The 13,973-nt window shown below is 45.3% G+C and overlaps 1 protein-coding gene across 3 annotated transcripts in view; it reads right to left on the bottom strand.

Moving 5' to 3' along the window:
- The window catches only part of LOC309816102 (activator of 90 kDa heat shock protein ATPase homolog 2), a 30,289-nt gene extending 25,011 nt beyond the window's left edge, over positions 1-5,278 (bottom strand). For all 3 annotated transcript variants that reach the window (XM_082643329.1, XM_082643330.1, XM_082643331.1), the window contains exons 1-2: positions 4,960-5,278; positions 3,542-3,732 (exon numbers count right to left, since the gene is read on the bottom strand). In XM_082643329.1, the coding sequence (XP_082499455.1) occupies positions 3,542-3,732; positions 4,960-5,039 (271 nt within the window). In that variant the 5' untranslated portion in view covers positions 5,040-5,278. The remainder of the gene's footprint in view (positions 1-3,541; positions 3,733-4,959) is intronic.
- Between the last annotated feature and the right edge of the window lie 8,695 nt (positions 5,279-13,973).

Below are 13,973 nucleotides of genomic sequence, written 5' to 3'. Positions count from 1 at the left end.
CCTATGTTCATGTCTTGGAAGAATTAATATTGTTAAAATGTCCATACTACTTGGGAGATTGGGATTGACATATATACAGTAATATGTATAAGATAGATAACTAGTAAGAACCCACTGCATAAAATAAATAAATAAATAAAATTTTAAAAAAATGTCCATACTACACAAAGGCATCTGTACATTCAATGCAATCCCTACCAAGATTCCAGTGGCATTTTTTTTACAGAAGTAGAAAAAACAATCCTAAAATTCACATGGAACCACAAAACACTCTGATAGCCAAAGCAATCCCAAGAAAGAAGAGCAAAGCTGGAGGCATCACAATTCTTGATTTCAAACTTTACTACAAAGCAAGAGTGATCAAAACAGTATGGTACTGGCATAAAAAAAAGACATGTACCAATGGAACAGAATCAAGAGCCCAGAAATAAACCCATGCATATGTGGTCAACTAATATATGACAAGAGAAACAAAAATACTCCACGGGTAAAAGATACTACCTTCAACAAATGGTGCTGGGAAAACTGGATATTCACATGCAAAAGAATGAAAATGAATCTTACACTATACACAAAATATACACTATACACAAAAATTAACTTGAAATGGATTAAAAACTTAAATGTAAGACCTGAATCCATAAAACTCCTAGGGAAAAAGACAGGGAAAAAGCTCCTTGATGTTGGTCTAGGGACTACTCAAACTAAAAAGCTTCTGCACAGCAAAAGAAACAATCAACAAAATGAAAAGGCAACCTACAGAATAGGAGAAAATATTTGTAAACCATATCTGATGAGTTAATATACAAAATATGTAAGGAATCATACAACTCAATAGCAAAAAAAAATACTATTAAAAAGATGGGCAAAGGAACTGAATAGACATTTATGCAAAGAAAATATTCAAATGCCCAACAGGTACCTGAAAAGGTGTCTAACATCACTAATCATCAGGGAAATGTAAATCAAAACCATAAAGAGATAACACTGTACCCCTGTTAGAATGGCTACTATCAAAAAGAGATAAGTGCTGGTGAGAATGTGGAGAAAAGGGAACCCTCATGCACTATTGGTGGGAATGTAAATTGGTGCAGCCACTATGGAAAACTGTATAGAGGTTCCTCAAAAATTAAAAATAGAATTACCACATGATGTAGCAATTCCACTTCTGGATATATAGCCAAAGGAAATGGAATCACTATCTCAAAGACATATCTGCACCCCGATATTCAATACAGCATTATTTATGGTAGCCAAGACATGCAAACAACCTAAGCGTCCATCGATGGATGAATGAATAAAGAGAATGTGGCATATTTACACAATGGAATATTATTCAGCCACAAAAAAGAAGGGAAATCTTGCCATTTGTGACAACATGGATGAACCTTGAGGGTATTATGCTAAGTGAAATAAGTCAGAGAAAACCAAATAGTGTATGATCTCATTTATATGTGTAATCAAAAAAAACCCAAACTCACAGAAACAGAAAGTAGACTGGTGGTTGCAAGGTGGCAGAGGGAAGGGTGGTGAAGGTGGTCAAAAGACACAAAGGGCACATATAACTTCCACTTATATGATGAGTAAGTTTTGAGGATGTAATGGACAGCAGGGTAAGCAATTCAGTATAATACATTTGAAAACTGCTAAGAGAGCAGATCTTAAAAGTTCTCAACATACACACAAAAATTTGTAACTATATGAGGTGATGGATATTTTAACTAACCTTATTGTGGAAATCAGTTTTGCAATATACACATATGTCAAATCATCATGTTGTATACCTTTCACTCATACAATGTTATAAATCAATTATATCTCAATAAATCTGAGAAAGCTAAATTTAATATAATTAAAATTTAATTTTAAAAAAAAAAAGGAAGACCAGAGTATTGTCTCCTCCCCAGCGGATCCCACTAGCCACCTCTAGGACTAACTACTAGAGGAGAAAGCACACGGGGTCAGGGAAGCCCTGTTCCGTCTGCCCTCTGGCTGTTGCCTGGGAGTTGCTGGGTCTTATCCTACAAAGGAGCTGGTTGCTGCTTCTAGCTAAGGGAGATGGAAGAGACACAAGACCATGAGTTTCCTTGGGGACCTCAGAGCCCCTGTCTTGGGGAGCTGGATGTGTAAGGAGCCAGACCCTGCTATGATCCAGCCAAGAGCAGCCACTGAGGGAGCAACTGAGAGCAAACCCCCAGCCAGAAGGTTTCAAGGCACAAGTGGGACTGCTTTTGATGCTCGCTGAACATTCCCTGGGCTCTGGCCTGGCTCCAGTTAGCAAGACAGCCACTAGGACAGAGGCCCAAGGACAGCTCACCAGGCAGCTCTCTAACCCAAACTCTCAAGAAAGAAGCTGACACAAGCTGAGGCCCAAACACAGCACCATCCTCCAGAACCAGATCTTGCCCTCTCTCCTCCTTTTCCTTTTCCCTTTGTCTTCATATCCATGGTTATTTCAACAAATATTTATTGAGTATAGACTGTCCACCCAGCAAGGAGCCAGGCACCACGGGAGAAATTTATTCATTCAACAAACACAACGTTTCAGACAGTGATCTGGAAACAAAACCAATCAATCCGTGACCCAAAGACCCAAAGAATGAAAACAACCAAAATGTCTATCAACTGATGAACAGATAAACAAAATGTGCTACATTTATACAACAGAACGTTAGTCAACAATGAAAAAGAATGAAACATGCTACAAGACAGATGAACCTTGAAAACATTATGTCAAGTGAAAGAAGCTACTCACAAAAGACCACATACTGTGTGATACCATTCATATGAAATGTCCAGAACAGGCAAATCCATGGAGACAGAAATTAGATTAGAGGTTGCAAGGACTGGGGGAGTGACTGCTAACAAGTACATGGTTTGGGGGGAGAGATGAAAATGTTCTATAATTGACTGTAGTGATGGCTGCACAACTCTGTGAATATACTGAAAACCAGGGAATTGTACACTTTAAATGGGTGAACTGTATGGTATGTGAATTATATCTCAATAAAGCTTATATTTTAAAAAATCTCTGCCCTGATGAATGGGGAGAAAAGGGGAATCCAGAACAATAATAATGTAACCATATGTAGTGTGCCAAATATCAGTGCTTTGGGGAGAAATAAAGCAGGGAAGGGAAACAGTACAAGGAAGGGATCTGAAACTGTTAGAGAATGGAGACAGATGGCTTTACTCAGGATGCAAACCTGAAAGAGCTGAAGGAGCCAGCAGGCACCTATCGAGGGGAAGAGTGCTGCAGGCAGCAGCTCCAGGAAACGCTAGTGCTCACAAATGCCTGGCAGATTGAGTCCAGCTGACAGCTAAGAGCCCTAAAGAGCTCTGAGTGCTGGGAGAAAGGGAAGCCCACAGCTGGTTGGACAAGGAACTCCACGTGCAGTAAGGGTGTCCAGAACTCCAAACACCAATTCAGGGGCCCATAGCAGGAGTTCTAAATATATCTGTTGAATGAATGACTAATGAATCAACCAACTCTGCCCCAGCACAGCCCCCAGCCCCACCTGTACCTGGAGGACCCTGTTACCTTTCCAGCCCAGTTTGATGTTCCACTCATAGAAGAAAATCAGCTTTCCTTTGCGGCTGCTGCAGGAAGCCTCGCCTTCCACCTGCTTCAGCTCACTGATCTCGCAACGGCCAGCCTCATTCTCCACGGCAATGCCCACCAGGAGCTCGCGGAGCTTCCCCTTGGACCAGCTGGTGGCATCCCGCTCTGTCCTGCCGAGGGCCAAAAGAAGGGAAGAGCGGTGAATGGAAGCCCCCACTGGTGTCCACACGCCCACCCTGGGGAATCAGGATAATGCCCTGGCCCAGTCCAGATCAGCCCAATTCCTCTCAAGCAGCTGTTGGGTGGTATTTTGTCTTAAAAACACTGGTTTATTTGGGGGAAAGGAGGTCTCGAAATCTCACCTGGTGGAAATGGAGGGGTAAAGCCTGGGCCACATGAAAAGGTAATTATAACTGAAATAACTTTTATCGTAATAAGACAAATTAACAAGGTTTTCACACAGATATTATCTCATACAATCTTCCCAAATAATGTTCCCATTTTAAGGGGTGTAAATGAGCAGAGAGAAGTCCATAAGTGTCCATGGTGAAAAGGCTGGGAAAGGAGAGGTCAGCTCTTCCCAACCCCAAGCCAGGACTCCCCCAGGGAAGGATGCCCTCACAGGTTAAGGCTTTGCTCTGCCCTGGACCTGCCTCAGCATCACCTTGATGGCCTTGAGGTAGCACAGCCCTCAGAGGACCAGAGCAGAGAACATCAATTCCTGAAACTCTGACTGAAGAGCGAGAGGCAAAAATCAGCCCAAGCTCCAGATGAGATAAAATAACTAGTAAGAACTCCTAGAAGGCAGGGCTCACCAGAGACTCATCAAGTCAGATGTGGAGTTGAGATCCAAATTCCTGTTCTTTCCAATACATACGTACCACACACCCACCCACACACACACACACCCACACACACACACACACACACACACACTTTCTACCTTCATTTTAACTCCCCCAAACTTCAAGGGGCTGGGGGGGAGGGGCGGCGCGGGGAGAGCTTCTAAGGTCAGAGACTGCCGAAGCTGAAGCGGTAAGTCAAGAATGACTTCTATTCCTGGGACCCAACCCAACTTTCAAAAAGAGGAAAGTGAAGTCCCAGAGCCGGTGCAGATAAGACCCCGGGTCTCCAGGCTCCAAGGGCTCTGCAAGCCCTGAGGCTAAAGACGAGCATCTGCACCTGTGCAGCCTCCAACCCTACCCACTCCCCCGGCCCGGGGCCCACCACGGCCCGGGAGGCGCCCCGAGACACCCGGCCGCCCCTGCACCCGGGGCACGGGGCACAGGGCGCCGGGCGCTCGCAGAGGGTCCCCCCCCCACCCCGCCCCGCCCCGCCCGCCGGCTCCGGAGGGAGGAGGCCCGGAAGCCGCGGCCCCGGCCCCTGCCCGGCCGCACCAGTGCCAGTTGTTCACGTTGGTCCCGTCCTCCCGCTCCTCCACGATCCAGCGCGGGTCCCCCTGGCCCCACTTGGCCATGTCTGCGCTGCGGCGCGGCCTCAGCGGAGAACAAGGGCCGCGGCGGCGCTACGGCTCCGCCGCCGACGTTTCCGGCCTTCGAACCCAAGATCAGAGCGTTCGCAGCGCCCAGAAAGTGCCAGAAATCCCCGCCCCCTGCGCCACCCGGCCCCGCCCGCCCCGCTAGCCCTGCTAGCCCCGCTAGCCCCACTGCGGAGCTCCGGGAGAGCGAGAGCGGGGCTGGTTCCGAGGGGCGGGGGTGGGGGCGCGGGGCGGGGCCCGGAGGGTGGAGGGGGCGGGGGGCGTCTGGGCTCAGGAAGCCCGCCCCCGGGAGGGGGTTGGGCCCGAGGCGGGTGCGGGCCAGGAGGGGAGGGCTCGGGGCCCAGGAGACCCGCGTCGGGGGCGGCGGTGGGTAGGCTAGGGGCCCGAGCTACGGCGCTGGGGAGGGGGCGACCTGGGAGGCCGGGTGGGGTTTGCGGAGGCCCTGGGCCCCGCCTTGGGTCTCGCAAGTGCACGGGCTGGGGAAGGCCGGACGCCTCTCAACGGTTCGTTATTATTACTGCAGCGATGACCTTCAGTGCTGGCTAGCGGGACGGTGAGTAAGGGGCGCCTGAGAGCTGCACCGGGGCTGCAGACAGGAAACGGCCGTCGGATTGCCACCGGCCGTGCTGACGGTGTTCGGTCCTCTCGAGGACACGACCCTCGCGAGCACTTGGTCACCCTGTTTGCTGTGCGACCGACTTGCTGAGGTCGGAGCGCGCCCACGATGCAAGGCGGAGGTGGTCTCGGCGGAGCGCGTCCTCTTTACACCGTATTCGTGTTCTGTTGAAATTCCTACGGAGTTGGTGCCCTCTGGCTCTCTCCTGGACGCCAAGTCTCACGCCTTTCCGCCACCTGTCCAAGTAGCACGAGCTACCAAGTTCCCAGTTACTTCGGGAATGTTTACATTTTATTCATGTAATAGTCCTTTCTAGATGACAAAAGAATGTGATTGCAAGCGTATATCACTGCAGCTCGATTCAATTTTACAAAAATTAAGTGGATATTAATGATTCCTTTAACGAATTTTCACCTTCCAGCAAAAACTTTGCGCCAACTCTTTGGGAAATGTTGCTGACAGGTCTGTGGGTATTTATTTAGCAGGCAGAACAGGTATGGAATTCTGGAAGTACCTCACTGTGCTGTTCCACTGTGATGGACTGTCCTCTCTCTGCCTGTGGTCTGTTCTCAATGAAATAAACTGGTAGAGAATACTTTCTCCATTTGCTTACCGGAGCTACTACATTCCAACGTCATTTTCCAGAAAGCTACAACAGTTTTGTAAGCAGACTGTTTACCAAGTGTTTTGACCCCCAAACAAAATGACATTTTGATTTCACCTTTTACACTTTACTTCACCAAACGCATGGACAACTAACACAAGGTATCAGATAGAAAAGAACTGGATAGGCAATACTAGTGGGTACTGTTTTCTTGTGAATTAGCTGTTCATCTTTTATCCAGTTCATAAAGAATATTACCAATGGAACAGCACATAGTGAGATATGTATCTTTGGAACCTGGGGTAAGACTTACAAGAAAACTTACGGTATATGAAGTATTGAGAGTAGTCAAAATCATAGGAACAGAACAGTGTTGCCAGGGGCTGCGGGGAGAGGGAAGTGGGGAGTTATTGTTTAGTGGGTATAGAATTTCAGTTTTACAAGATGAAACAAATTCTGGAGATGGAGGGTGGTGATGGTAGCACAACATTATGAATGTACTTAACACCACTGAACTGTACACATAATGGTTACAATGGTAAATTTTTTTATGTGTATTTTACCACAGTAAAAAAATTTTCGAAAAACCACCTCTAAATCAATGAGTAAAATGTTGCTGGGGAAGAGGATAATCATGAAATATGGAGGTATATCAAACATACCCCTGCTCAGTTTACTTACTAACTACATTCAAAAGGGAAAAGTAATCTTTACAAGGGAGAAATCTGGCAACTAACCACCTTAACCAAATGGTCAAACTCGGCATCACCAACAATGGAGCAAAGTGACATGTGTACACCATCACCTAAGTAGCATTCCTGCCAAAAATGCTTATTCTGAATCTAATCATGAGGAAACAATCAGAAAAGTCCAAATGGAGGGAAATTCTGCAAAATGGATCTGGCCTAAACTCTACAAAAATAAACATTTCATGATTGTCAAAAGAAGACTAAAGATGTAGGATCAATGCTTGATCCTAAATGAGCTCCTGGATCCAAAACAAACAGTTTAAAATGACATAATTGGGGAAATTTAAATTGCATTTCAGACTGCATACTGGATAACGTTGTGTCAATGTTAAATCTTCTGAGCAGTTAAACTTTGGTTACAAAGGAGAGCATTCTTGTTCTTTGGAGATTACATGCTGAAATATTTATAGGTAAATTGTCATGATGTCTGCAATTAACTCAGAAAAGCAGATAAAGCAAGTGTGGCAAAGGTTGACACCTGGTGAATCCAGGTGACGTTTATCTGAGGGTTCCTTGAACTATTCTTGCAACTCTTCTGTAAGTTTGAGATTATCTTCAAAAGAAAAATTGGGGGGGGAAATTGAGTCAAAACATCTTCAGGGTCAAAGCATGGGTTCTAGCCTTTTGTAACCATCCAGTACTAGGGTGGGTAAAAATTACACCACAACATTTATTGAGCATCTACTGTGTGTCCAAGTCTGCTGTATGCTGGAGTGATCACAAAAATAAGACATGGGGCTCAGGCAGTAGTGGAGGAGACGAGTGTGAATTCACCTTCATGGTAAATCAAGTGTGCCCTGGGAGCACAGTGGAGAAAGTGCCTAATTCTCCCTAGGGGAGTGTGGTGCTCGTGTAGTTCTCTTCTCAGAGGAGGCTTATAGAGTGAGGACTCTTGTCTTCAAGAGAGCAAAGGGGAGCAGCAAGTGCCCAGGCACAGAAGCATGGAGAAGCATACTGCACCAAGGGGGCTCTAACAGAGTCATGTAAGGGGGGCTACAGGAGGTGAGGCTGCAAGGGGGCAAATTGCCCCCTCATGAAAGGCCTCATTTACCCTGCTGAGGATCGTGGACTTTGTTCTGTAGGCAACAGGAGACCACTGAGGTGATCTAAATGGAGAAATGACGTGATTGGGCCTGTGTTTTACAAAAAATCATTCTTAGGACAATTTGAACCATGGACAGGAGTGGGATTCAAAACTGGAAGGGGGGATATTTGTCAGAGTGGAGAGGAGGTGACAGATCTGAGAGGCATTAAAAGTGGAACCCGTGATATGGGAGTGCAGTGGAGGAAGTGTTTTTCAGAGCCTGGGACTTGCACCTTGCTTAGTCACCATCATTCTGAGAGACTAGAATGAAAAGAGGCTGGCGGAGGGCTTAGGTGATAACCCTGGAGATCAGCATGCAGGGGATGGGCAGAAAAATGGAGCCTGAAAAGGGAAACCGAAAGAAGGAGGAAGAAAACAGAGAAGACATTTGATCATGGAAGCCAAGGGTCGGGATGGACGGAGTGGTCAGCAATGTTAGACATGGAAGGGGGCAAGTAGGATAATAAAGAAACTGTTCTTTGGATTTGACCGGAGGGCCATTGGGCCCTTGGCAGGGAGCAGTTTCAGTGAACGACTGGGGCAGAAGCCGGGTCCCAGTGGACAGAGGAGGTGAGAAAGTTGAGACCATGCTTTCAAAATGTTTGACAGGATGGGTAAGAGAAATGGACAGTAGCTGGATATGGATATGGAGTGAAAGGAGATTTTGCGTTTTCCTTTTAAATGTTTTCACATGCTGATGGGGACTAGCTGGTGAAAAGAGGGCCAGGTGGTAAAGCAAAGCCCCAGAAGCAATGGGAAGAGATGAGTCCAAAAGCAGGTGGGGCTCATCCTGGGATAGGAAGACCCAAGAAGAAAGGATAAGGATGGATGTTTCTATACCAAGCTTGGTTTTGATCAGTTTGATTTGGGGAGAGGGAGAGGAGATGAATGAGGTGGCAAGTTGGACAACTTCAGATGGCATCTCACCTGCAGCAAAGTGAGGGTGATGACACTGACAGGCTTTGGGGGAAGAAATGCAAAATGCTGTAAGAATGTCTTTTTTCCCATAACCCATCTATACCAGGGTAAGACCAAATCATTGTCACCTTTTCTAAACACACCTGCACCACACTTTCTCTGTCTTTCTCTGTGACAGAAGAAAACATTGTATCCAGGATTGACTTTCGTTAGCAATGCACTAGAATCAGGACTTTGATTCAAGTTTCACACCACAACAGGTCTATAAGAGGCTAAGATTCTGCTTTTATGGAAGTCACCACTCTAATTTATTTCTGTAATTCTGATGCCTATCTCTCAGTTTAGTTTAACTGCATTAATATTTATTCACCAGTATACACGGCTGCCCCCCACCCCACCAGAGCTCGTAGTGCACTGTGACCCCGCATTGCTCTCAGGCTCTGAGCTGTGCCCAGCACACAGTAGGCACCAGGAAATGTTTGTTTGGATAACTGAATGGAAAAGGGAACGAACATTTCTCAAACCTGTCTTTCCAACCTATTAGTAGGCTGTAAAAACAGTTCAACAGGCATCCACCATCAGTGTTATCTCAATGAAAGAGAATAGAGTTTAAATACTAGAGTGATTACATGTGGTAAAGGTAAACATTGCTTCTTAAATCATCACATGTGTGGGGTATGTTATGATTATATTGAGTGAGTTTGTTGTTGTTGTTTTGGTTTGGGTTTTTTTTTTTAGTGTTTGAAAGCCACTGTTGCAGCAGACACAAAGGTAAGTATGATAGCTTACAACTAACTGTTGATCTGTTTTTGCGCATTGTAGAATCCCCAGTGCCTAGCACACAGCAGATCTCAATAAATACTGGTTGCATGAATGGGGGCAGGGGTAAGAAGGGGAGAAATTAAAAGGATATATTTTAACATGGTTCCCATAGATGAGTTTATATAATAACACTAGGGACTATTTAGCACAGGAATTTCCCGTCTTTAGCTTTTCCATATGCTGTAGATTGAGCAAGTCTTTTATACTCTCTAACTTCAGTTTGCATGTCTATTATTAGCCTTTCTCAACTAGGGCTCCTCATATGAACTGCAGAACACAAAATGACTTGAGTGCCTATTTTCTTGATTCTTCCCAGGATGGTATATAAGTAGTGTCATTCTTAATACATAGGGGAAAAAAATATTGGTTGAATGAATCATTTCATAGGAGTAAAAGAAGACATTGGTTGAAGAGATATGAAAGGAGAGAACTGGGCTTTGAAGGTAGAAATGGGAGAGGTCGGTCCAGACCAAAGAAGAAAAGCATTAGCAAAGATGTGAAAGTCAGGAAAGTAACTAGGGGGAAGTAAGCTGGACACAAATGGAATGGGCACTAAGACTGAAATGAAGACATTTTGAGGAAGGTGTGAAAGCCAGTGTGAAGAGTCTTTTTACGCCAACGTGAAGGAAATGTGGCTGAGTTGTATCTCCCATAGCGGTATCAGGCCACGCTGGCAGGCTCTGCAGCCCTGTGCTTGGATCCAAGTCTTGGCTCTGCCACTTACCAGTTGAGTGGCCTTGGGCAAATTCCCTAACCTCTTTGTACGTCATCACCTCTTTGTACTTTGTAAAATGGGGATACTATTACTACCTATCTGTATTACCATTAGATTCAACTGCTAGTAACAGAGTAGCAATAACAGAATAATACAAGACAGCCTTTTCCTTTCATGTAAAAATAGGCAGTCCATGGTGAATATGGAAGGTATACAATCATCAGGGACCTGAGCTTACACTAGCAATCCTCACCACATGGCTTCCATATCAGGGTCCAGTTCCAGTCAACACAACCACATTCTAACCAGAAGGAAGAAGAAATTCCAAGTGTACATCCTCAACTTGTAAGACATATCCCAGCACTTCTGCTTAGATCCTATTGGCCAGAACACGTCACATGGCAACACCTAGCAAAGAAGGCTGGGAGTATTATCCTTATTCCAGTCAGCCATGTGCCCAGCCAACATTTGGGAGTTCTGTTCCCAAAGAAGGGAAGAAGAGATATTGGGGGAAAACTAGCAGTGTTTGCCACCCAACCTCATAGGTAGTGTGACGTTAAAGGAATTAATACAACTAAAGCCTTAGAACAGTTCCAGGCATGAAGGAAGCACTTAAAAATGTTTTTGTCTTATCCTCACCCTCCCTGGCTGGTCTCCTTTACTCCCAAACACAAGCTACCACCAAACTCCAAACACTCTTCAATTGACACTTCTAGATTTACCAGCCAAGTCAGGCAACTCCTAGAGGCAATGTTCCTGTCAAGGGAGTCCTGCATCTTGCAGTAATTGTATCCTTGCCAGTTCAGACATTAGTTAGGAGCACCCTGAGGGTAGCCTTGGCACAAATGCAGCAGTGACTCAGAGAACAGCAGCAGGGCTGACCCTCAATTATGCATCCTGCCCAGGAGATCTGAGAGGTACATTTTCCTCTGTCACTTTACACCCCACTTTTACATAGCTTCTCTAATAGTTAGGATACAAACTAGGCTTCTGTAGCAAGAGACTCTCCCCACCCCCATCCCCCATCCCCATCCCCCAAAGTGGCTTAAACCAGTTGGAAGTTTATTTCTTTCTCACTAATGGTTTAGGACCAGTGGAAGCTGGATGTGTGGGGCTTTCAGATTGTATGTTGTTGCTCTGCCATTTCTGAGATGCTGCCCTCATCTGCTTTGTCAAAGATGGCTCACAACCACTTCCCTATTCTTACCTGCAGGAAGAGGGAAAGAAAAAAGGCAGGTGTGCTTCTCTCCTTTCAAGGGCATGACTCAGAAATTGAGACATCACTGCTATGCTCATCTCAGTGGCCATAACTTAGTCACACACTCCCAGATAAAATATAGAGGAAGGAGTTGTTAATAAAGGAAGGCAAGTAGAATAGACATTTGGAGAATAACTTACAAGCCCTGGCTCACTGCCACGTCCCTGAGCCTGCTTCTCCTATTGTTCCCCTCCTGGCTTCCCTCTGTAGGCCTGTGGGCAGCATCACCTATCATCCAAGGGCTGGATGTTCTATTCATCTGTGCGCCACCCTGCCCTTGTCTCCAGAGCTCCGCCCCACATAGCTCAAGGAGGCACCGTCCATGGTGCTGTCTACACTTCACAACAAGTTGTACAGTAAGGCAACCTTGCTTATCCCTCACAGTTGACAGCCTATCAAGTCTACCTTCTGTGTTTTGCTTGAATCATTTTTTTCTTTATTCCATCCCACCCTGTTTTGCTCGGGGTCTTCACTTTTTACTGCTTGGCTCCTTACAATGTCTTTCCTAATGGTCTCCCTGCCCCCACTAGTTTCTTTCCTCTCCAATCTATGTTCTCCAATCTATGGAGAAAAGGGAACCCTCCTACACTGTTGGTGGGAATGCAAATTGGTACAACCACTATGGAGGACTGTATGGAGGTTCCTTAAAAAACTAAAAATAGAACTACCATATGACCCAGCAATCCCACCCCTGAACATATATCTGGAGAAAACCATAATTCGAGAAGATACATGCACCCCTATGTTCTTTGCAGCACTATTTACAATAGCCAAGACATGGAAGCCACCTAAATGTCCATCGACAGATGAATGGATAAAGAAGATGTGGTACATATATACAATGCAGTATTACTCAGGCTTAAAAAAGAGTGAAATAATGTCATTTGCAGCAACATGGATGAACCTAGAGATTATCATGCTAAGTGAAGTCAGACAAACATAAATATCATATGACATCACATATATGGAATCATAAAAGATGATACAGGGACTTCCCTGGTGGTCCAGTGGTTAAGACTCTGTGCTCCCAACGCAGGGGGCCCGGGTTCGATCCCTGATTGGGGAACTGGATCCCACATGCTGCAACTAAAATATCCTGCATGCCACAACAAAAGATCCTGCATGCCACAACTAAAGATCCTGCACATGGCAACAGATCCCGTGTGCCACAACTAAGACCTGGCGCAGCCAAATAAATATTAAAAAAAAAATAAAAAGATGATACAAATGAATTTACTTACAAAACAGAAACAGACTCAAGACTTTGAAAACAAACTTATGGTTACCAAAGGGGAAAGGTGGAGGGGAGGGATAAATTAGGAGTTTGGGATTAACATATACACACCACTATATATAAAATCGATAATCAACAAGGGCCTACTGTATGGCACAGGGAACTGTACTTGATATTCTGTAAAAACCTACATGGGAAAGATCTGAAAAAGAATGGATATATGTATATGTATAGCTAAATCACTTTGTTCTACACCTGAAACTGACACAACATTGTAAATCAACTATACCCCAATATAAAATAAAAATTAAAAATTTTTATTAAAAATAGGCTTTTCCAGCATAATAGTCACCAAAATCAATGGTGCTGGAACCAAGGATATGTGGCCCTGTGTTTGGTGGAATAGTGACATACAGTGGGATTGATAAAATGCATAAATGAATGGAGCATAATGGGAACCAGGTTTCTCACTATTGGAGAAGGAAATTATGGAGCAGATGAAGCTAGAGTAGACCTTGCTGGATTGGAATGGGAAGTATTGGTATAAGCTCATGATCTTTCGTAAGGATAGACAGCTATAGATATTGATATTGTGGTGGTTTTAAAGTAGGTCCAGGGCTTCCCTGGTGGCTCAGTGGTTAAGAGTCCGCCTGCCAATGGAGGGGACACAGGTTCAAGCCCTGGTCAAGGAAGAGCTCACATGCTGGGTAGCAACTAAGCCCATGCACCACAACGACTGAGCCTGCACTCTAGAGCCTGCGAGCCACAACTACTGAAGACTGCGCACCTAGAGCCCGTGCTCTGCAACAAGAGAAGCCACCTCAGTGAGAAGCCCGCTCACCTCAACAAAGAGTAGCCCCCACTCACTGCAACTAGAGAAAGCCCTCGCACAGCAAAGAAGACCCAACACGGT

Source organism: Mesoplodon mirus, assembly GCF_964341445.2.
Source record: "Mesoplodon mirus genome assembly, chromosome: 14".
NCBI lineage: Eukaryota > Metazoa > Chordata > Mammalia > Artiodactyla > Ziphiidae > Mesoplodon > Mesoplodon mirus.
The sequence above is the reverse complement of the archived record's forward strand: the minus strand, read 5'-3'. Positions and strand labels throughout refer to the sequence as shown.